General features: G+C 37.6%; 1 protein-coding gene and 1 long non-coding RNA gene across 23 annotated transcripts in view; one reads left to right on the plus strand and one right to left on the minus strand.

Annotated features, from left to right (window-relative positions):
* The window catches only part of HERC1 (HECT and RLD domain containing E3 ubiquitin protein ligase family member 1), a 231,896-nt gene that overhangs the window by 143,908 nt on the left and 63,416 nt on the right, over positions 1-24,572 (plus strand). For 14 of the 22 annotated variants that reach the window (XM_059890543.1, XM_059890540.1, XM_059890541.1 and 11 more), the window contains 9 exons: positions 2,528-2,683; positions 4,647-4,753; positions 5,289-5,420; positions 9,034-9,210; positions 13,704-13,943; positions 15,784-15,867; positions 17,845-18,365; positions 20,437-21,206; positions 23,648-23,846. In XM_059890543.1, the coding sequence (XP_059746526.1) occupies positions 2,528-2,683; positions 4,647-4,753; positions 5,289-5,420; positions 9,034-9,210; positions 13,704-13,943; positions 15,784-15,867; positions 17,845-18,365; positions 20,437-21,206; positions 23,648-23,846 (2,386 nt within the window). The remainder of the gene's footprint in view (positions 1-2,527; positions 2,684-4,646; positions 4,754-5,288; positions 5,421-9,033; positions 9,211-13,703; positions 13,944-15,783; positions 15,868-17,844; positions 18,366-20,436; positions 21,207-23,647; positions 23,847-24,572) is intronic. The other 8 variants (XM_059890545.1, XM_059890550.1, XM_059890555.1 and 5 more) reach the window with 5 other exon arrangements.
* On the minus strand, positions 4,572-6,320 carry LOC112448546 (uncharacterized). The gene is made up of 2 exons (XR_003036945.2): positions 5,404-6,320; positions 4,572-4,908 (listed from the first exon to the last, which is right to left on the minus strand). It is a non-coding gene; the product is annotated as an uncharacterized lncRNA (long non-coding RNA).

The following is a 24,572-nucleotide window of genomic DNA, read 5'->3' on the forward strand; positions in this document are numbered from 1 at the left end:
AAAGTTTTGTGCAACTACCAATGTCATATTACCATAATAAGCTCTGGGAGCTGTTAAATCCTTTCTGGACCAGATAGACAGACAGATAGATAAAACAAGGTAATAGACCCAGTCTTTCAAGACCATTATGAGGATTAAATAATTGAATACTTGTAAAGGACTTAGAGAAGTATCTGGCACATAAGAGCTTGATGAATGTTAATATTGAAATAGTATAGTAAGTAATATTTAAATATATAAGGTATTATTTAAATAATATTAATACTGTATAGGTAGGTGGGTGGATAAAGGAACATGCTGGGGATACAAAAATCACAAAACATTATCTCTGCCCTGTAGGACTTTCTAGGATAATGAGGAAGGCAGACTTTTAAACAAATAATTACAGTGTAATACAATAAGCTTAGGAGAAATAGCTAAATCTCTTAGGTCAGAATCTAGAAGGATGTATATACGAGTCTCATTGAGGGCTAACTTTTGGTTTCAGAGGCTGAATCTGTGACAAGTTACTTCTTTTATAAAGAGCATGTTGCATATACGGAGTGTGGGGAGACTCACAAGGCATGATAACATAAAACAGGCTTTTAATGCCACCTCCCTTTTTCCTGAGATCCAACTGGGGATACAGGGTTGTTAAGGTAATAGTTTCTTACCACTCTCTGTTGAGCACTGCACATATGGACAGCATGGAAGAAACAGAAGAGTTACTTCTCAGCATCCTACCATATCCAGTAAAGGAACTGTGATGAATCTTAGCAGGTGTAATAACACACTGAGTCCACATCCAGTCCTCTCAGGTTGTACCTTTTCTGTTTATGGGCATGGCTGGGAGTGAGATTGATTCTAGTCAGCAGTGCCCAGGCATTCAGATAGGTAGACCAGGTATTAATAACTCCATATACTCTCTATAATACTTAACTAAAAGTAAGGTGTACTCTTCATTTCAAACATAATACTGATACTGGAAACAAACTATATCATAAAGCTGTATCAACCAGCTTTATGGTTAAGGTCTCTAGGCTTTAATTACTTTAATTAATCAGTGTCTTATTAAAAAAATACTTGCTGGGAAATAAAATACTTGCTGGGAGTGAGAGTGGGGTTGGATGGAGGCTTCCTAAAAGAGATTTCCCCAGGGGTCTCTACCAAGAGAGAAAGCTTCATGGAGGAGGTAACTTTTGAACTGGATTTTGAAGAAATGCATAGGAACCAGGTTAGAGTGAGATGTAGGTACCCAGGGCAGGCTAATAATTTTATGTTCTTCAAATTAATACTATTAAAAAGGTTTGCATATTAGCAAAGACTGAAGAAGTAAAGATTAGAGTACTGTGAGAAGGAAATGTAGAAAAGGAACTCTTAGCTTTTTCTCTAACTGTTCCTGACAGGTTAGTTCTATCATAAACCTGCACACCCATCAGCAAAACAAAAGCCCTCCAGTTAACAAGATATCCATGAAGATATTATAGATTACTGACTAGTCAGACCTGGTCTTTGGCTGGGAGTTGGTCTCCTCTCCATCACAAGTGACTTATCTGTGTATTTCTTAATTTGATATGCCAGGATCTCCCTGAAAGAAATGGCCTGTTTTCAAATTGTTACAGTTCTCCATGTTTTAATGCATGTTACAGACTGACATTCTGGGAATCTGCCCCACTGGCAAACTTCTCTGCCCTGGCTCCGAATGGGTCATACCTCCAAGGTGTTGGATGATATGAGATCATGGTGTATTAGGGGAACAGCAGAAAGTTCTTTGGCTTCAAAATGCACAGGGTTGTTGTTGTTTAGTTGCTAAGTCGTGTCCAACTATTTTCAACTCCATGGACTGTAGCATACCGGGCTTCCCTGTTCTTTACTATCTCCCACAGTTTGCTCAGACTTATGTCCATTGAGTTGGTGATGCTATTTAACCATCTCATCCTCTGCCACCCTCTTCTCCTCCTGCCCTAAGTTTTTCCCAGCGTCAGGGTCTTTTCCAATGAATCATTCTTTAGCGTCAGTCCTGGAGGGGATGACGAGAGGTATTGAGGCTCTTGGGAAAATTGGGATGATTGTTTAGAGCAGGTTGGTGGAAAGATTTCTTATATGTAGAGTTCAGGCAAACCATACCCAGGCCTAGAAATTCTTCTCTTGTAGAATATAAAAACAGTTAAGTCTTTTTTAGAGATGTAATTCTTAATTTGATTGGGCCAGAGGAAGGGGAAAATGGTGAGTGGATCATGGACTTTTTGAAAATGTGATTACAGTTGTCAGGTCTTTACTAGTCCAATGCACACACAGACATGGTTTTGTTTTGGTTTTTAAGAATATGTTTCAGTTCAGAACATTTATTTATTTTTGTCCATGCAGCATGACTTGTAGGATATTAGTTCCCTGACCAGGAATTGAACCCAGGCCCTAGGCAGCTAATTGACAGCCTAGGTTGTGAATTAAGTGGTACTTAACTGCATTCTCAGTGTAAGTTATTTGATAAAAAACTGTTTCCTGTTTGCTTTTGGTTATAATGTAAACCTGTCTGTTCACTCTTTAGCTGCTCTTAGGAAACAGCACGCAGCTGAACTGCATCTGGGGGATTTCCTAGTTTTTCTTCGCAGAGTTGTATCTTCAAAAGCAATTCAATCAAAAATGGCTTCCCCAAAGTGGACAGAAGTGCTTTTAAATATAGCATCTCAGAAATGTTCTTCAGGTATGTGACCTTTGTCTTATTTTGGAGTATTTTGCATATCACATGTGTTTTATTCAGATAATGCCAGACTTTAACAACATCATATACTTGACCTTGATTTTAAGACTTTTCTTTCCTGTTTTGTGAGTACTTATTTGATTGAAAGAAAAGTAATTTCAGGAGTAAAAATGGAAAGGCATCAAATCAATAATAGAAGATAGCACTGGAGACGATCATAGATTTAATATTGGAAACGTCTCTAGTTGTTCAGATTACAATAATAAGTGGAGAATATTCAGTTTAATGTGATAATTAAGCACAGATTTTGAAATTGTTGGATTATCAGAATGCAGATCTGAATTTGTCTGTTCTTTCTCATCATGATACGATTTCTGTTGCCTTGATTTAACTTCTAGTTGTGTGCTGTCTATGAGAGTTCTGTAAAATAAGCGTTATTCTTGCTTCTTAGCCTAAAACTCTGGTCTGCTTACATAGATTACTGTCAGTCTTTTCCTAATCTGTTTGCTTTTTGTTTTTAAAATAAATGTGCATAAAATAGAATTTACCATTTTAACCACTTAAGTGTACAATTCAGTGACATTGATTACATTCACAGAGTTGCTCAACCATCACTGCTGTCCATTTCTAGAACTTTTTCATCATCCCTAGTCTTTTTTAAGTGTGCTGAAACGTAACATAGTCTTCTATGATACATGTTATTTTATATGTGTACATTTTTAATATAGTTTATTAGTGTTTCTTTTTACTTTTTTGTATGTATTCAATTTTTAAAAAGTTCAGATTCTATATATGTTTTAAGGTTGATATATAAACAAAAAGAATACAGGCAGCTTATTATTAACATAATAGCTGCGGTTATTAACTGCAAAAATACAGTAAAACAGAGTCATACTAAATGTTAATGTTCTTGCAACAGAATTATCCCAGTCATTGTGGTAGCAAATTCTGGCAAGAAATTGATTTGTTGTTAAAAGTATTGAAAGAATTTCCAAAATTGATCAACTGGGCTGCAAATAAAACAGCATTTTATTTAAAAGAGGCCTTACCTTTGTCTTATTTTTTTAAAAGCTCTGCCATTCATAAGTTACTATTATTGGCAGATCAGTAGTTCAAGTCAAGGTTCTTCCTGTAACTATGCTTCTTAGCCTTATATATAGTAAGTTTATACTCATTTTTATGTTTTTCTTTACTAGTATAACTTACAGTAGCTTTTTTCCCCCTCCTTTAATAAAATAAGGCTTATGATAATATTGAGTAAGTTCTTAGAGCATGAAGAAGAATCAGATATTAATTTATTTCTACTAGTTGCTTGTATTGGGTTGGCCAAAAGAGTTCTTTCGGATTTTTCTGTAAGACAGTGCAAAAAACCCAGAAGAGCTTTTTGGCTAACCCAGTAATAATAATGGATAGAAAAAAAGCATCAGTATCCTGCCTCTGTCTTTGTTTCTTTTAGAAAAATACAAACTGCTTTCTCTCCATTAACCCTGTAGGTCCGTCAGGGAATAGATGCAGTCAGGAGCAATTAAAGGGTACAATAAGCCTGAGCTTTAGAGGTTAACAGATGTGTCATTTAAAATTCTACTTCTGTCTCTACTGAGCTATGTGGCTTTGCTCAAGTTACTTCTCTGAGCCTCTGTTTCCTCATCAGTAAAATAAGGATATAATGTAGGGTTTGTGAGGATCAACAGAGTTATTAATGTATATGAAATGCATAGCATGGTACTTGGCACAGGTGTTTATTATAGTACTGTTCCCTTATATATACATAAAAACTGAAACACGAACATGAATATTCATATACATTGATGGATATGGGATGAATCCAGAATTCTTGTGATAATGTCCTGAAGTAAAGTCTGTTCCATCCTAAAGACTTAACACCCTCAAGGATTTTTTTCAAGTTTATTTAAACTTTGAATTTAAGTCACATTTATAATAAGACAATGTTCTTTCCCCCCTCCAGGAATTCCTCTAGTTGGTAACTTAAGAACGAGGCTCCTTGCACTTCACGTCCTTGAGGCTGTGCTGCCAGCTTGTGAATCTGGTGTAGAAGATGATCAGATGGCCCAGGTTTCTATTTTTAAAATTATTAGAAGACATTCTTTAACATCTGCAACATGATTCACCCAAACTTGAAACTTACAGTCTCTTCAGTTGCAAATGTGTCATTTATTCAGTAGCATCTACAACTTCCACTTCTGAGATTGTTTTTTAAATTTTTTCATCTCCAAGCAAAGAGAAAGAGAAATTAAATTAGTTATGAGATGTGAGAAGTGGTAGTATAGTGAATATTTTCAAGGTCAGAATGAAAGGAAAATTTATAGAATTTCTTTCTACATGTGGGCATCTAGAGAGAGAAAGATATGAAGCTGTATGGCCTCATCAGAGGTCCATATAGCGAGGCAACAGGGCAGTTGAACCCACTCTGTAGTGGGTTAATGATCTTTCTAAAAAATGACATTTTAGCTTGCATCTACACAAAGTAGCTGTCAGACATTGGTATAATTAAATCTCACAGGTGACTTAATCTTATGATTTATCTTTTCTAAAAACAGTTTAAATAATCCTTTACAGATTTTATCATTGTTTTTCCTTCAATACATAGGTTGTGGAACGCCTGTTTTCCCTCCTGTCAGATTGTATGTGGGAGACACCCATTGCTCAGGCCAAACATGCTATTCAGATAAAGGAAAAAGAACAAGAAATAAAATTACAGGTACCTGATTCTTCCAAAAAGGTATTTTTAGACAGCACAAGTGAATATCTTGCCACCTGTCTCTGGATCCTTTCTCCTTTGAGGGACATTTTTCTATCAGTTAATCAGTCTCCTCTCTGCACACGCTCTCCCTCTCCACTGGAGGAGTTTCCTTCTCCTCAGTTTGTAAACATCTCTTATTCCCACTCTCCTAAATAGCATTTTTTTATCAATGAATCCTTTCTATATATTCTTTTGTGCATCATTGCCAAGCCTCCGGGAAGAGTAATCTTGTACATGTTTAAATCACTTCCTTACTTCTCATTTCTTTAGCCCAATCGTTTCTTTTCCATCAAAGCACTGAAATAATGACAGAGGTGTTGTTGGTAATAGTGTATGGCTTTTTGCTCACAACTTACTTGACCTCTGTAAACTCTAGCCTTCCATTGTTTTCAAACCATCACTTTTCTAGATTCCCTCTGCCAATCCTTGATTCCCTCTGGAGGCATCTCTTCTTTGGTGTGACTTTCTCCTTGCCTCCATCCCAGATTCCGGTGTTCCTCAGAGTTCTGTGTTTAGCTTTTCTAGAAGTCTCAGTCATAATCATGACCATTTTCACTACATTCATTGCCTTCCAGACTTGAATGATAGATAGCCCAGGTGTCTTTCCTTCAAACCTTTCTTCTTTTCCTCCTATCCCATTTTTATTGGTGGCACTAACATTTAACTAGCTTTTCAAGCCTGAATTCCTGGGAATTCTAGACTTTGCTAATATCCCCATCCGTGTGGTCCCTAGACCTCATTGATTTCACCTCCTAAATTGTTTTTGCTTGAATCCATCTATCTAGCTATCTTAGTGTTTCTACTAGTTTTCATGATTCCATGCTTTTTCTGGTTTTCCTTCTATCCCAGTACAATGGCCTTTTCTTCTCATCCTTTTTCATTTGTACTTCCCCTTCTATTTTAGGGCTTCCCTGGTGGCTCAGAACAGGAAAGCCTGGTCTGAGGTAGATTCCCATTGAGACAGATTCAGGTAAAGATCTGCCTGCAATGTAGAAGACCCGCGTTCAATCCCTGGGTTGGGAAGATCTCCTGGAGAATGGAATGGCAACCCACTCCAATGTTCTTTCCTGGAGAATTCCATGGACAGAGGAGCCTGGCGGGCTGCAGTGCATGGGTTGGCAAAGAGTTGGGACATGACTGAGTGATTGCCACTTTGACTTTCACTTCTATTTAATCTAACTGCTGAAATCTCCCAAGGTTTGGTCCTAAGACCCCTTATTTTCTTCAGCTGTTACTTCCATTTCATTTCCTCTAGCATCAAACCTTATTCAGACCCATTTGCCATTGGTCATCAAATCTTTAGTCCCCTTTTTGACATTTTTTTCTGAATTCCAGACTTATATACCCATCTTCTACTTGCCTTGCCACTTGAATGATAGTCTAATAGGCATCTCATACTTAGCAGCATCCTTAGTTCTGTTAATAGTCTGTTCCCCAGGCTTTCCCATATTTCCTAGTAAGTGACTCAACCAAAAAACCAAGCAGTCATCCTTGATTCCTCTCTTATCACACACACCCCATTTTCTCTACATAATCTCCAAGTCCTGCTAACTTCTCTGTTAATAGTTAACTTGAATTTTTGCACCTCCTTATTCCTCTGCCATCACCCTACTCCAAGCCCCTCTTTTGTCTGGCCTGGATTACGCAATATTCCATGTTAATTCCCTATAATTCATTCTCTCCACAGGATCTAGTGTGAGCTTCAAGTAACTTGGTAACTTGGAACATGTTGATCCTCTGCTTAAAACCCTCCAGTTAATGGTTTTCCATCCTTTATCTCCTCTTTCTTACTACACTGTGAACAAATGCCTTCTTGTTTCTTGAACACACTGAGCTTGTTCCTTCCTTTGGGCTTTGCTCTGGCTTTCTTTCTACCTAGAATACTTCCCTCAGATATGTTTCTCAGAAGTCAACTTATTATTCGTGTCTTGACTTAATTATCACTTCTTCAGATTCCTTTCCTAATCCACAATCTAGAGTCAGTTGCCACATACTCTTTAATGCCACAAAAATCACCTATTTTAATTTCAGCGTAGAATTTATCACCTAATATTTTCTTGTATCTTTTCTGTCTCCACCTTCTAAAATATAAGCTCTGTGTGAGCAGAGACCTAATCTATCCAGTATATTGCTGAATATATATATAGGACCTGGTATAGTGTCTGGTACACAGTAGATGCTTAACAAATACTCATTGGGTAAATGAAGGACTTATACGTTGTCAGTGTTTCTTACCTGAACTCTTGCAGTAAACTCCTGATTGTTCTCTCTGTTTTCATCCTGTATATTCCTGGTACAACAATGTTTATGAAACATAGATCTGATCAGAGTTCCTCTATATAAATCATTCTGTGTAGAAATTCTCTTGTCTAAAGATCAAACTTAGAATGTCTTCCATGATTTTTTTCCTAGTTCCTTATTCTTTTTCAGTCTCATCCTCCAGATCTTCAATACTGCTTGCAATTATGTTTAATCAGTGAATGCTGATCAGTGAATTCTGTTTCAGTTCTGTGCCTTGACACATGCTGTACATACTGCCTTCAATTTCTTTTTCTTTGATCAGCTGCTTAATGCCTTCTTATCATTCAGGATTGAGGTCAGAAGTCATCCTCTTTTGAACGCTTACCTTATCCTTCCCAAGCATGGTTAGAAACTTGCACTTTTATGTTTCTGCTCTACCTGTCATGTAACTTCTTTTATTCTCCCACTGCAGTACTGTGTTATTTGTCTCTTTTTTGCCTGACTGAGCTATAAGCTCTTTGTGGGCAGGGACCATGCCACATTTATGCTTGTATTCCCATCACCTGCATAGTAACTGATGTATCTGCTAAGTCGCTTCAGTCGTGTCCGACTCTGTGTGACCCCAAAGACGGCAGCCCACCAGGCTCCCCTGTCCCCGGGATTCTCCAGGCAAGAACACTGGAGTGGGTTGCCATTTCCTTCTCCAATGCATGAAAGTGAAAAAATAAAGTGAAGTCGCTACTAACGCATATATATGGAATTTAGAAAGATGGTAACAGTAACCTGGTGTACGAGACAGCAAAAGAGACACTGATGTATAGAACAGTCTTATGGACTCTGTGGGAGAGGGAGAGGGTGGGAAGATTTGGGAGAGTGACATTGAAACATGTAGAATATCATGTAAGAAACGAGTTGCCAGTCCAGGTTCGATGCGCGATACTGGATGCTTGGGGCTGGTGCACTGGGACGACCCAGAGGGATGGTGTGGGGAGGGAGGAGGGAGGAGGGTTCAGGATGGGGAACACATGTATGCCTGTGGCGGATTCATTTTGATATTTGGCAAAACTAATACAATTATGTAAAGTTTAAAAATAAAATAAAATTAAAAAAAAAAAAAGTGAAGTCGCTCAGTCGTGTCCGACTCCTAGCGACCCTATGGACTGTAGCCCTCCAGGCCCCTCCATCCGTGGGACTTTCCAGGCGAGAGTACTAGAGTGGGGTGCCATTGTCTTCTCCGAACTGGTATATAGTAGATAATAAATATTTGTGAATCAAACCAAGGAGTCTTAGAATATCTATTAACTGAGATCTGAGTTACTTCAAAATACTGACTCAGTTTCTTTTCTGGTAGAAGCAGGGAGAGTTGGAGGAAGAAGATGAGAATCTTCCTATACAAGAAGTATCCTTTGACCCAGAGAAAGCTCAGTGTTGCATAGTGGAAAATGGACAGATTTTAACTCATGGCAGTGGAGGAAAAGGATATGGACTGGCGTCAACTGGAGTAACTTCTGGGTGCTATCAGTGGAAGGTGCGTAGAATTCTAAGTAGTAATTAAAAACATTTTATCTTTTAGTCTCTTCCTCCTAGATTATTATTTTTTAAAGAGAAAGACTATTAAAAAATCATCTTACGTAAAAGTTCTAGTACTCTGTAATTTTTAACGTAAATGGAAGCCCAATGAAGGATATATAAGAACCCTATATTATTTTTGTAACTCTTTCAAAAATGTTTTTAATGTATAGTTGAAAAATGACGATCATCTCTTCCATGAGAGGTCATACAGTGCACCCCCAGCAATGAAAATTTGATAACATGTGTGATGTTTCTTCCTGGGAGAGCACATAAGAGACTGAATGGCCGAGATTTTTACTGGATGCTAGTCACATACTCTGCGCCTGGCATATACTAAAATTTTAGATTCCCAGAGGGAAAGCAGCTTTTTATCATAAACATATTATCATACAGTCTAAGTAAAAGAAGCCACCTTTATCAGTTAGGGAAACTTTGTATCAATGTGGCAAAGTATTTATCAGTCTAGTCCCCAGGTGCCAGCCAAGGACCAACATTGCAAGTAGACATTTCTAAGGATAGCAGTCCTGTTGTGTTACTTCTTTTGATTGCACAGTGTACCTCCTTGGCTCTTTGCCACAGTGTTTTTACAATAAAATTAATGTTATTATCTGGTAGGACCTCAGACAGCAGGGTGAGACCAGCCTGTAGTATTGACTTCAGGGGTCTTAGACTTAGCCAGTTAAAATAAATCTTATTAATCACAAAATATCTATCTTAAAAAGTCATGTGGCTTTTTCCATAAATTTAGCACAGCACAACTCTGGCCAGTCCAGGACTCAGAATAGGGCACTTACACAGAAAAATTTAATTCTAGAGGTTGTATATGGTATCCTTGGAGATGAAGAGTTTATAAGATGTACAGTAGTCAGGCAGAACAAGTTAACAGGACCTTGATGGGATCTCCTATCAGGGGGCCTCCCACCTTATTTTCTCATTGCAGTCTAAATAATTTAGTTGAGTTCTTGGTTTCAGAGGGACTATCTCTAAAGCCAGTTGGTTAAATAGTTCTGTTTGTGTGTGACATCTTTTTATCTGCCTCAAGAGCGTGGATGACATCTGGAGGTGTCCTGTGGAAATTCCAGGACCTGGAGTCATCCCCTGCTTCGTATAGCCTATTAGGTATAATGGGAGGCTCAGAAGCCAGTTTAAATTTAAAGTGCTCAAAACCACCTTCTTCACAGCATGGCTTTCCCCCGTTCTCCCCTCCCCCAGGAGGAGGAACAGTTGTGAAAAATGGTGATCATTTATGCCATCTCTATTCTTCCACACTTCCTGGGGCCTGGGTTCCCTCCTCACCTACCTTATTCTAAAATCAGTATTTCTAAAAAAAATAAAAAATAAATAAAATCAATATTTCTCATTTAGTAATTCTAACTTCACATTTTTTTAAATCATTTTTTATCTTCATCTAGCCCTTTTGTCCAGAAGGGTTAGAAGCAATAGGGACAAAAGAATTTTCACACACACAAAGTTTTTTTAATAAAAACATTTTTATTCCTAACCACAAAGGTTAGGAATTGTCAGGACAAAATCCCAATTAAAAAATTGTTTTTCACACCATCTGCCTCTTCTATCCTAACCATTTATCCAGTGAGCAGCGTAGGAAAGATTCCTCTTTTTCTGGGGAGAGCTTCATTTAATAATCTGTCTTACTAGGGCCTGTGTATCAGACATAGAAACAAGCTATCAGTCTGTTGTTGAAACTGACTAGTTCAAAAAGCTGAACAGAAAAGGTCAGTAGTGATAGGACATCCACAAGAAGAGGTCAAGAGTCCATCTCTTACAAGAGTGGATGAGAGGGATCATGTGCCCTAAAGTATGCCCTCCTCCATCTTTCAGGTTTCAGGAAGAATAGAAGTTAAGAATGTAATCAGTTTCTATGTCAGAAACAGAAAGCCAATCAGCAGCTCAAGTTAGATGACTATCAAAAGAACAAGCCCTTTCCCAGGAGCATATGTAAGAATCCTGGACAGTCCAACTAGAATCCATGATGTTTTTAGTTTATGGCTACACCAACTTTAACAGTCCCAACATTTGATTTTTGTTCGTTGGTCTGGTACCTACTTTTAGTTGAACACAGCTCATGTTGAGTTGAAACAGCCTATAGGAGAGAGTATCAGGTTTTAACTTAGAGGCTGCTCCAAGCGATTGGAAGCTGTGAATAGAGGCTTCTATAATAAAACTAGCAACTTCTGGGGGTAGCAGTAAAACCTAAATGCTATAGGATCAGACAGCTGCATTTTAAGTCTAAATGACTAAGGTCTTTTTGCCTTCTTAAAGTATAGATTTGATGTACTTACTCAAAAATACTCATTGCAGGCTAGAAAATCATCAGACTCTAAGGGTCAGACATCTGATTTTACAGGAACTAATTGGCACCTAACAACTGCTTTTTAAAACTCTCAGTGTATATTTTTGTGTGAAGACTGCCAGTCTTTATTTTGTTTCTCTTTGTTCTCGTAGTTCTGTTGGCAAATATCATAACAAAAAATTGTTAGTTATAGAGGCTTGTTTTGTTTCCATTACTCAAAGAATTTAAATTCCAATCTACTCACCAGGGACAAAAAGCAGGGAAGTTGTGTGCCACTAACATTTGTCCTCTGCAGCTTTCACTTACTAGTTTGATCTCTTAGTGTTTATGAAGTTATACCATGTAACATTTTACACTATCTTTTATTATACATCCAGATGCAGTAGCCACGAAATGAAGCTGTTTTGTAAAATTTACTTTCCTCTCAGTTGTCAAGTTTACTTAGACCCCTAGCAGTAAATTTAGGATTTACAAGGTTAATTGGTTGGACTGGGGTACTAGTATAGTAGTGGCAGCTTCTAGGCTAAAGAAAATTGCTGGAGTAGTTTCTTTTCTTCTCTCTCCCCCTCATCTCTTCCTTTCTTCCCATCTCTTCCCTTCCCTCCCATTCCTTCCTTCCTTCTTTATAAATCTTTATTCCACCCTGGGAACTGACTTAAATACCTTATCTCTTCTTGTTTGGAGGAAAGAGCAACATACACTTCTAATATTTTTGGTTTCCCCAAAACTCACCTCAGGGATTTTTGAACTTTTTCTCTTGCCACCTGGAGGAGAGAGCAACTGCAAGCTTATTTTTATTCTTTGGCCTATCCAAAGCTCATGTGTGGGAATGTTTAGGCCCTTTCACTTCCCACCTAGAGAGGAAAACAACACTTTTCTGCTCTTTTCCCCTCACTTAACTAACAGGGCCAAAAGCAGCTAGGGGATCCAGTGAGCCAGCCCTCCTGTGGTTGACTCTTATTACTTTTGAATTCCATGGGTAACTTTTGTCTCTCACAATAGATAGCCACTCACCTGCTGTTTCATAATGTATAACCACATAGGCATTAGAGTTTTCTCTTTCCCCAGTTCTCTCTTGTTCCCAAATATGTACTTATATTTTAATGATACAGAGTTGTTCTAGTGAAGCTCATGTTGCCACTGCTGTTGTTGGAGATCCTGAAGATTACCCCTGTGTTCAAAGATTTGGTAGAAGGACTCATAGGACTCCGTATATCATTGTATTCATGATGACTGGGGTTTTCTATAACAGGTAGTAAGGATATAAAGATATAAGCCAGATAATAAGGGGAAAAGACACAGGAAGCATCTAGAGGAATACATGTTCAGGCTTCCTTATGTTTTCTCCATGCCACGAAGGGTCACATGGACCACACACTTGTCTCACCAGCAAAATACAGCAACATGTGTATGATGTTTTAGGGAAGCCCATTAGAGACTTGGTTCCCAAGATTTTTACTGGAGACTGGTAATGAAGGTACCCTCTGCCTGGCATGTGCTAAAAGTCCAGACTCCCAAAAGGAAAGTTCATGTTCATTGTAAACCACATTGTTTGTTCAAACATTCTTGTCCTGGTAAGCTGCTTGAATCATTTAGGGAATGTTTTGTAACAATGTAGGAAACTGTTTACCAGTCGAGTTACTTGCTAAGGGGCCACTTAGCAAGGGCCTTAGGTACTTGCTAAGGGGCCACTGTTATAAGCATGCCTTTTGAAAGAGGGCAGTCTAAAGCCTGCTATATTAACTCTTTTCTGAACAGAAGTATACATAAGAGTAATTAGAAATTTTGTATATAAAGAATTGAAGCTGTCCATTAAAAATTTTCTGGACTTGATGTACTTTCTCAACTTAATAATTAAGATGTAAGTTAAAATTGTTTATTTCAAATAAATACTCAGAGGTTATATTCAGAGGTTATTCTACATGTACTACATGGTAAATATTAAATTTGCCTTAAACTCTTTAAAAAATGATGAAACTGTTTCATTTTTGTGTTATTTTCACTTAAGCTAAAAATAAACTTACGTTCTCATAAATGCTTAATTCTTTATAAACATATTCCTCAGTATTGCTTTATATGGTTAATGGTATATAAAAAAGTTTTTTTGAATACTAGTGAACATTACCACTTGATTTTAGTTTTACATTGTGAAGGAAAACAGAGGTAATGAAGGCACGTGTGTTGGAGTTTCTCGTTGGCCAGTACACGACTTTAACCACCGTACTACCTCGGATATGTGGCTCTATCGGGCCTACAGTGGTAACCTCTATCACAACGGAGAACAGACTCTGACGTTATCCAGCTTTACTCAAGGAGATTTCATTACCTGTGTGTTAGACATGGAAGCCAGGACCATTTCCTTTGGGAAGAATGGAGAGGTACTGAAACTTATTCGGAGACATTGCTTGTTTTGTTTTCTTTTTTAAATTAGTTATCTATTTTATACATATTATCCGAGGTGTAAATATGTCAATTCCAACTTCCCAATTCTTCCCACCTCTACCCTTTCCTCCTTGGTATCCATACATTTGTTCTCTACATCTGTGTTCCCATTTCTGCTTTGCATCTATACCACTTTTCTAGATTACATATATATGCATTAATGTATGATATCTACTTTTCTCTTTCTGACTTCATTCTTTATGACAGTCTCTAGGTCCATCCATGTCTCTGCAAATAACCTTATTTCATGCTTTTTTATGGCCAACAATATTTCATATGTATGTACCACATCTTCTTTATCTATTCTTCTGTTGATGGACATTTAGGTTACTGCCTTGTCCTGGCTATTGCAAATAGTGCTGCAGTGAACATTAGGGTTCATGTGTCTTTTTGTTTGTTTAAAATGTTTACTTTTAATATCATAAGCAGAGAGCATAACAAAGTCATAAATTTGACGGAAAGTAACCCATAGAGGAACCCCCATAACACTGAGTATATGCCTGATAGTGGGATTGCTGGGTCATACAGTAGTTCCAGGTTTGGTTTTTCAAGGAACCTCCATACTGTTCTCTATAGTGGCTGTATCAATTTATATTCACACTAGCCATGTATGAGGTTCCCTTTTCTCTATACCCTCTTCAGCACTTTTTTTTTCTCCAGGGTCTCAGCTTTCTCATGTATTCTGTTTTCTTATTTTTAATTGGAGGATAATTGCTTTACAATGTTGTGTTGGTTTTTGCCAGATAGCAACATGAATCAGCCATAAGTATACATATGTCCCCTTCCTCTTGAACCTGCCTCCCATCTCCCACCCCGTCCTGTCCCTCAGGTCCCAGGATTTGTTGTTTGTAGATTTTTGATGATGGCCATTCTGACCAGTGTGAGGTGATACCTTGTTGTAGTTTTGATTTGTTTTTCTTTAATAGTTTAGTGATGTTGGGCATCTTTTCATGTATTTGTTGGCTGTCTGGATGTCTTCTTTGGAAAAATGCCTATTTAGGTCTTCTGCCCATTTTTTTCCTGAAGTCTTTTTTGTTTTTTTAATTTTTACACTGTTGTGTTGGTTTCTAACATACAGTGTGAATAAGCCATAATTATACATACATCCCCTCCCTCCCCTCTCCCCATCCCATCCCTCCAGGTCATCACAGAATGCCAGATTGCTTCTGCCCATTTTTTGATTTTTTTTTTTTTTTTAATACTGAGCTGTATGCCCTGTTTGTATATTTTGGAGATTAATCCTTTGTAAGTTGCTTCATTTGCAAATATTTTCTCCCCTTCTGAGGACTGTCTTTTTGTCTTGTTTATGGTTTCCTTTACTGTGGAAAAACTTTTAAGTTTAATTAGGTCCCATTTGTTTATTTTATTTTCATTAATCTAGGAATTGGACCAAAAAAGATCTTGCTGTGATTTATGTCATGGAGTTTTTCTTTTTACTTATCCTTGACTCAGTTAGTGCTAGCTATTCAGTTTACAGATTATTTGCTCTTCTCTGCTTTTTCTCTAGTCCTTTTGGTTCTTATGATATTTATCAGCATCAAAAAATAAAAAGAAAAAGACAATAGTAAAATCCCAATAAGACAGTTGTAACAGAGGAACAAATTAAGATCATTTATTATATGTGGAATTTCCTTAGTTAGCAAAGATAACTGAGATTTGAATCTAGTAACTTACTGTGTCTCGTAAGAGCTTTGAATCTTAATATGTATTGGATATTATCAATTTTAAAACATATTTTTGTTTCCTTTTTTTCCCATCACCTGTGCCACACTATAGGAACCCAAATTAGCTTTTGAAGATGTGGATGCAGCAGAGTTGTACCCATGCGTAATGTTCTATAGTAGCAACCCAGGGGAAAAGGTAATGAAACCTCAGACCTTCATAATTAAGCATGAAGAATATTTGTTATTTTTTATTAATATTTGTTAACATCATACAGAGTTTATAGGTACAAGAAGCTATTTCTACCATTAGAAGTACCTTCTCAGGTGAATTTAGTCTTCCAGAAGAAGGTTAGATTATTTTTTTAAATTACCGTTACTCTTTTTTAAGGGACTATTTTGATATTCTGATAATTTGAGTATAGTGAATCAACTTTGAAACTTATATGGGATTACAGGAATTACAGGAAATAGTTTACGGATAATCTGGTTCATTAGCAGTTGTGCCTATGAGAGAGGAATCTAAAAATAACCTCAGTGTAGTCAGATACTATTCTGTGAATAATGGAGGTTTCAGTTATGATGGGGAAGCTGCTTTTCATTCATTCCTCTGAGGGTTTTCAGACCCTGTAGATGGTGTAAATTTGAACCCTAAGTCCTCAGAACAGTATTAAAGTGATACCCTCTCACTAAAACTTTTTTTCCTCCTAATATAAAACCCACACAGAGAGAAACTTCTTTGTGGTCTCGCTGGGAGGATTGATTTGTTTTCTACCCCATCCTTTTACATGAGGATGTAGTATAGCCTAGGTCAGGTCTCCAGAATTTCTAGTTATTTTTTAGTAGGAAGATGTCAAGCTGTCTCACATATCGTGCATCTGTGATGAAAATGCTAGATTTGGTAAATTCTAACCATGAAAGTATAATTTATTCTGGCCTTTTAAATATATTTAAAAAAAATTTTCAAGGAGGTATAATTTCAAGCTAGCTACTCATGAGATAGTAGAACTGCTTCTTGAACCAGCTGGCCAACAAAACTGAATTGGAAATGAATAAACAGGCACCCCAGTACTTCCTTTTTATCCCTTTCCCTGGTGATATTCTTGCAGCCCAGAGCAGGTTCTTAGTATGTTCTGGTTAGAATGATGGCCTATTGCTCTGTAACATCTGTGAAACTTGAAGGAATTAATTTAACCTTAGGTAGGTTTTATATCAATCAGTTTATTCTACCCAGAAGTGTTGTCTGACTTCAGAATCTGATAGAAACAATACTAATAATAGTTAATATTTTTTTTAATATTTACTGTGTGTCTGGCATACAGCAAAGTGCTGATAAGCATTTTATGTGCATAGTCTAATCTTTAATATAGTAAGAGATAGATAGAGGTATTAGTGTCAGGTTTTTTTTCCAGATGAAAAAGCTGAGGTTTAGAGAGATTAAATAATTTCTGAAGATTATACAGAGTTAAGATTTGAACCCAGGTCTTTCTCTTCTTTTAACCTCTATGTCTTATTTGAAATGTGTGACCAATTTTATAATCTTGTGAGTTTATCTTTGTGCCTCTGAAACAATATTAAGATGGTCCCAGGACTCATTATTATCCTGGAGTCTTAAGGATTAGAGTGAAGTCAAGACTTTTAGAGTGGGGACTAAGGCTTCCCTGATAGCTCAGACGGTAAAGAATCTGCCTGCAGTGTGGGAGACCTGGGTTCGATCCCTGGGTTGGGAAGATCCTCTGGAGGAAGGCATGGCAACCCATTCCAGTATTCTTGCCTGAAGAATCCCCACGGACAGAGGAGCTACAGTCCATGGGGTCACAAAGAGTTGGACACGCCTGAGCGAATAAGCACAGCACAGCAGATTGAATCACATACACCTTGGTCTGTACCTATCTTTTGAGTGACCACAACAGCACTCCTACTCACAGGCTGCAGAAGGTTTAAATGACAGGGTAACTTATTTCTCAGGACCATACTGCTACTGACTTTAGTAGAGCTGTAATACTTGCTCATTTCTTATTGAGGGCCAACAGTACAATACACATATATCAGGAGACCAAATACTAGTTCCACATTGGATTACATGTGCTAGATTTATAGTTTTGTGATTTATAGAATTAATAGTTTAGGATAACTATTAATAATCACACATTTGCCACCCTCTTTTCTTTTATAGGTGAAAATTTGTGATATGCAGATGCGTGGCACACCACGAGACCTCCTTCCAGGAGATCCTATTTGTAGTCCAGTAGCTGCAGTGCTGGCAGAGGCCACTATTCAGCTTATTCGTATCCTTCATCGAACAGACCGTTGGACTTACTGCATTAACAAAAAAATGATGGAAAGGCTACACAAAATTAAGATATGTATTAAAGAATCAGGTCAGAAGCTAAAGAAAAGCCGCTCGGTTCAAAGCCGAGAGGAAAATGAAATGAGAGAAGAAAAGGAAAACAAAGAGGAAGAGAAAGGTAAACACAGTAGGCATGGCCTTGCTGACCTGTCAGAACCGCAGCTGAGGACCCTTTGCCTAGAGGTGTGGCCTGTGCTGGCAGTGATAGGAGGAGTTGATGCTGGTCTTAGAGTTGGAGGTCGGTGTGTTCACAAGCAAACTGGGCGCCATGCCACGCTGCTGGGAGTGGTCAAAGAGGGCAGCACGTCTGCCAAAGTCCAATGGGATGAAGCAGAAATTACCATCAGGTATGATTTGTTGAGTTACACTGTTAGCAAATGAATATTTATTGGTGAAATGTGCTATTGCCTATGGACAGTGAGTAATTATGTATTTTAGGTGAGCTGCCAATTAACTTTTTAAAATAACATTTTTCGTACATCTGGGTATGAGTACTATTGATTTCCTAAAGGGGTATTCCAAACTTGTGTTCCTTGGAATACTAGTAGTTTGTAAAATATATAGTTTTTACTTTGTTTTGTGAAAAAAAAGGTAACCTCAGTAGTTTAGACTAAGTAGGATCCTTCTGTCTGTTTTTCATTTAACTTCCTGCTTTTTAATCATTTCCATTACACATTGGGACAGAAAAAAAGCCAGACAGCAGATCTCTTAGTTCCATTTTATATAGGAAATAGGATGGTAACATTTGTGACTAAAATTAGGTTTTGTATTATCTGTTGTTTTTAAATATTCTTTTTTTTTAAGCATATATTTCTATACCTTCAGTGTGTAACATTTTTGATAGGTATGAAAATTATGTTTATTTGGCACGAATTGTGTGCTTAAAAGCATTTAGATGTGTTTGGAATCAGGTAGAATTTGTGTGAAATAGAAACTTCATATGTTTAAAAGGAAGTATGTTAAGTATTTGAGTCAATAAGGGGACTTACTTAACTAATGACTACATAATTGTATCATTTGAAAACATGGATTTATTGACGATATTATGTAACTGTTCACTGTACTGCTTAAAGTGATTCCTTTATTAATATGACATGGGACAATATCAAAAACAATGGTTCTTCAGTATTTTTTGGAGGTGGTAGTATTATATACTGTAATGATAGCTATGGACCCTCTCAGCTGAAAAATAACACATGTGAGTTTACACACAGTTTCAGGAATTAATGGACTCCAGGCTAAGAAAACAATGAAAATTTTACTTGTGAAAGTATCTACCTTTTCTTTAGTTCTTTGTCTTGTTTTGGAAAGGATTTATGATGCCTTGCTGCTGCTAAGTCACTTCAGTCATGTCCAAGTCTGTGTGACCCCATAGACAGCAGCCCACCAGGCTCCCCCGTCCCTGGGATTCTCCAGGCAAGAACACTGGAATGGGTTGCCATTTCCTTCTCCAATGCATGAAAGTGAAAAGTGAAAGTGAAGTCGCTCAGTCGTGTCTGACTCTTAGCGATCCCATGGACTGCAGCCTACCAGGCTCCTCCGTCCATGGGATTTTCCAGGCAAGAGTACTGGAGTGGGGTACCATTGCCTTACTAAGATGCAAACAATAAAGCAAAATGATTAAATTAAAACACATATTAATAAGAAAAACGACCCAAAGAGAAAATAAGAGTAGATTAAGCTGGAACCAAAATTTAGATTATTAGAACAAATGTATGCCACCAAACTGTATACTTGCTAAAGCTTTCTATTCCAGTTCTTTATTAATGGTTATAGCATGTTGAAACTTTTGGGAATTCTTGCTGGATATTAGGAAATATGTAGTCATCTTTTTGCTTAAACTAAATTGAAAGCAATTATTGAAGACTACAAGGTAATTTTTCTGAATGAAACAAAGTCTTAATCTGAAATAGGTTTTAAATGGCCATTACCCATATAATAAGCTAGATTTATTGTACAAACTTTCTGAATAGCTTACATTAGGGATTGGCAAACCACACCTGGCCCAGCTCCTGTTAAATTTAAATAGCCACAAGCGTTCATTCAGGTATATCAGTGACTGCTTTCACACAATGATGTCAGGGTTGAAAAGTTGCAGCAGAGACTATGTGGCCTTCAAGTCCTAAGATATTTACTATTTGGCTCTTTATAGAAATTTTGCTAGTCCCTGACTTAGGTCATATAATAATGAATATTCATATTTGAAGGCACAGGAACATCTCATTGCTTTTGCGTTTAACATCACATCTCCCCATTTTTCTCATAATGGATTCATTTTTCTGTTTGTAATGAGTTCTCTAGTTTGTGTAGTTTATTCTCTGTTTTGATACATCTTATTTTGTCTACATTATTTTCTATACCTTCCTCTTGTCTATCCCTCACTTGCTTCTTCCTGTGTCATTCTGATCTTTATTAAAGCTTCCCAACTTTTTGGTCGCCTAGTGATACTCCATTGTATAATCTGGAACCCTGTGAACCACTTCCTTTTGACGTGGCACGATTTCGAGGCCTGACAGCTTCTGTGTTGCTGGACCTCACATATCTGACTGGCATTCATGAAGACATGGGCAAACAGAGCACGAAGCGACATGAAAAGAAACACCGACATGAATCTGAGGAGAAAGGGGATGTTGAACAGAAAATTGAGAGTGAATCTGCTTTGGACACACGAACGGGCTTAACATCTGATGATGTTAAGGGTACCACAAGCTCCAAATCAGAAAACGAAATAGCTTCATTTTCTTTAGATTCAGCAGTGCCAGGTGTGGAATCCCAACATCAGATAACAGAAGGAAAAAGAAAAAATCATGAACACATGTCCAAAAACCATGACATAGCCCAGTCAGAAATCAGAGCAGTCCAGCTGTCCTATCTCTACCTCGGTGCTATGAAGTCACTCAGTGCTCTTCTTGGCTGTAGTAAATATGCTGAACTGTTGCTGATACCAAAAGTTCTGGCTGAAAATGGCCACAACTCAGACTGTGCAAGCTCTCCAGTTGTTCATGAAGACGTGGAGATGCGTGCAGCCCTTCAGTTTTTGATGCGCCACATGGTGAAGCGAGCGGTCATGCGGTCACCCATAAAGAGAGCACTGGGATTAGCAGATCTGGAACGAGCTCAAGCCATGATCTATAAATTAGTGGTCCATGGGCTTTTGGAAGACCAATTTGGGGGCAAAATTAAGCAAGGTAAGTTATCTGATTTTCAAAAAATTTTTGCTTTGTGCTGTTGAAGTTACTCATAATTGTCAGAAGTGATATATTCTGTAAGTGATTTATAAATTTTTTTGGCCAAAAAGTTTTCAGAGTGTTTTTTCCTTTGCAAGGCAGACAGTTCCTTTCTGCTTCTTTATATTAATAACCATCTGTCTACAGGCATACTTCTTTTTATTGCACTCTGCAGATTCTGCATTTTTTACACATTGAAGATTTGTGGCAGCTCCGGGTTAGGCAAGTCTTTCAGTGCCATTTTCCACAGCATTTGCTTGCTTTGTGTCTCTGTCACATTTTGGTAATTTTCACAGCATTTCAGACTTTTTCATCATTATTGTATTTCTTATGGTGATCTGTGATCAGTGATCTTTGATGTTGCTACTGTGATTTGCTGAAGGCTTAGATGATGGTTAGCATTTTTTAACAATGAAGTATTTTTTAGTTAAGGTATGTACATTGGTTTTGATTTTTAGACATAATGCTTTTGCACACTCAATAGACTATAGTGTAAACATAATTTTTTCTTCACTGGGGAATCAAAAAGTTGCTTTATTGCAGTGAAATCTCTGAGGTGTGCCTATACCTGTAATTTTTTATTTTTAACTTATGGAAGTATTGAAACTTAATAATTATTACATTTTGTAAAACTGAAATTTAACTCATGCCACAAAAGGTACTCATGTATTTGTTGATCTGATTCAATATATATATATTATTTTGATAACTTTCAGAGATATTTTAAAGGACTTTCTAAAAGTTCTACTTTCATAGGCTGTATATTGTGTATAAAAATCCTTGTTTATCTTTTATCCTCACCTTTGGGGATAATAAGAGTTCTGAAAATAAAAATGAAATTCATTCAGTAAATATTTATTGAGTACCTACAGTGTGCTAGGTACCCTTCTGGATTTTGGGGAGACAACAGTGAACAAAACAAAGTCACCTACCTTCATGGTGCTTCCTTTTTTTCCCCTTCCTTCCCTCCGACTTCCTCTGCTTTTTCGTTTTCCCTTATTCCCCTTCTTCCTTCTTTAGCATAGATAGTAAATAGGCAGAGAGATGTGTATGGTGCATATAAACAGAAGTTGTTATGATCATGATTATGAAAAGTAGCTGGTCACTTCACAAACCAAAGAGAATTAGCTAGCTATTTGTAACAGCTGCTATCTTGATTATGTTTATTTGTAAGTTCCCTTACCAGATAAGAAAAAATTGCAAGTGCTTTGACATTTTAACGTATGGGGGAAAAAAAAAAAACATTTAAGAGTAGTTTATTTTGTGAGGCATTGTCCTTTTTTAGAACTTGGGAGTTTCTGTCTAGGTTTTTATTCTTGTATTTACATATCTTCTTCTTTGTTGTTTGAAGACTAAAGATAGACATCAAAATCAAACTGCTAAGGAAACAGTTTTAATGATCCTTAGAGAACCTCTGGTTAAATCTTGCAAGAATAAGTGAAAGAGTACCTTCTCTCAAGTAAGAAATGAGTAATTACAAGAGCTTGTTACATTATTGTCTGTAGAGGCTATAAGCAGTTCAGTTCAGTTGCTTAGTCGTGTCTGAGTCTTTGTGACCCCTTGGACTGTGGCATGCCAGGCCTCCCTGTCCATCACCAACTCCCAGAGCTTGCTCAAACTCATGTCCATTGAGTCAGTGATGCCATCCAACCATCTCATCCTCTGTTGCCCCCTTCTTCTGCCTTCAATCTTTGCCAGCATCAGGATCTTTTCCAATGAGTCAGTTCTTTGTATCAGGTGAGCAAAGTATTGGAGCTTCAGCTTCAACATCAGTGCTTGCAATGACTGCTCAGGACTGATTTCCTTTAGGATGAACTGGTTGGATCTCCTTGCAGTCCATGGGACTCTCAAGAGTCTTCTCCCAACACCACAGTTCAAAAGCATCAATTCTTCGGTGCTCAGCTTTCTTTATAGTCCAACTCTCACATCCCTACATGACTACTGGCCATAGTTTTGACTAGACAGACCTTTTTCGGCCAAGTAATGTCAGCAAAGAGGCTATAATAACGAGACAGTAATGAATGTATGTTCAGTCGTGTCTTTGTGGCACCATGGACTATTGCCCATCAGGCTCCTCTGTCCATGCAATTTTCCAGGCACGAATACTGGAGTGTGTTGTCACTTCCTATTCCAGGGGATCTTCCTGACCCAGGGATCAAACCTGGGTCTCTTGCATCTTCTGCATTGACAGGTGGATTCTTTACCACTGAGCTACCTGGAAATCCCCACAATAGTGGATATAAGGATGTATATATAGAAGAACATTTTTTTCTGTAAATCCTTCACAGAAATTGATACTTATGAAATATACTTAGAAACTTTCCAAATTAAAAGTTTCCCATTTCCTCATCGCTTAAAAAAAAAAATCCTTACTACTGTCTAACTATAACCTTGGTTTATAGAGATTGATCAACAAGCTGAGGAAAGTGACCAAGCCCAACAGGCACAGACCCCAGTTACCACCAGCCCATCAGCCTCAAGTACAACTTCCTTTATGAGCAGCTCACTGGAGGACACCACAACTGCCACGACTCCAGTCACTGACACAGAAACGGTGCCTGCGTCTGAGTCCCCAGGGGTGATGCCCCTTAGTCTTCTCAGGTAGGGAAGTTGACCGTTAATGTCTGCTGTATTGATGCCTGTGCTTCTCAACACATGATGGTTTTCTTATGAAGAATGTGCCTAACTAGGGCAAGGCATTCTAGAGCTAGAGGGAACCTGAGATCATATAGTCAAATTCATTTTACTGAGGTTGGAAATGCCCCCTCAGAAGTTTAATAACTTGCTTGAAGTCTCACAGCCAGTTAGTGGTGGTCCCAGATCTAAGCAACAGTGCCACTGAGAATCAGGTACTGTAGTACTCTATCTCCTTATAATGTGGTGGGTTTTTTTTTTTTTTTTTTGGCTAGGCTTTTGAATATTTTTTTCCTTTAAAAGTATATACTGTGTTTTGAATATTAGAGTCTCAAGAAAGAGCTTAACTCCAGGAAAATAATTTTCTTTTCTCAGGTATTTTCCTTTTAAGCATAATTCTTTAAGTGTACTTTTGTTCTTTCTGAAAAGATCAACCAAATCTGCTCTTCACATGAAAGAGCATGTCTTATGATGCTATTTTGTGGACTTGTAAATTCCAAAGAATGTTTGTTTCTTTTTTTGCTTCAGTTTGCCAGAGGTTTAGACAAAATGAAAACCTTTGTGTTTTTTTTTTTTTTCTTTTTCTTTTCCAAATGAAAACCTTTAAGTGAAAATTCTTGGAGAGAGACTGTTTTGTGACCTCTTTTAACTAGGGCTTAAGTGAAATTAAGGGAAGCAGAATGATTATTTTCC

Source organism: Bos taurus, chromosome 10, assembly GCF_002263795.3.
Source record: "Bos taurus isolate L1 Dominette 01449 registration number 42190680 breed Hereford chromosome 10, ARS-UCD2.0, whole genome shotgun sequence".
Lineage (NCBI taxonomy): Eukaryota > Metazoa > Chordata > Mammalia > Artiodactyla > Bovidae > Bos > Bos taurus.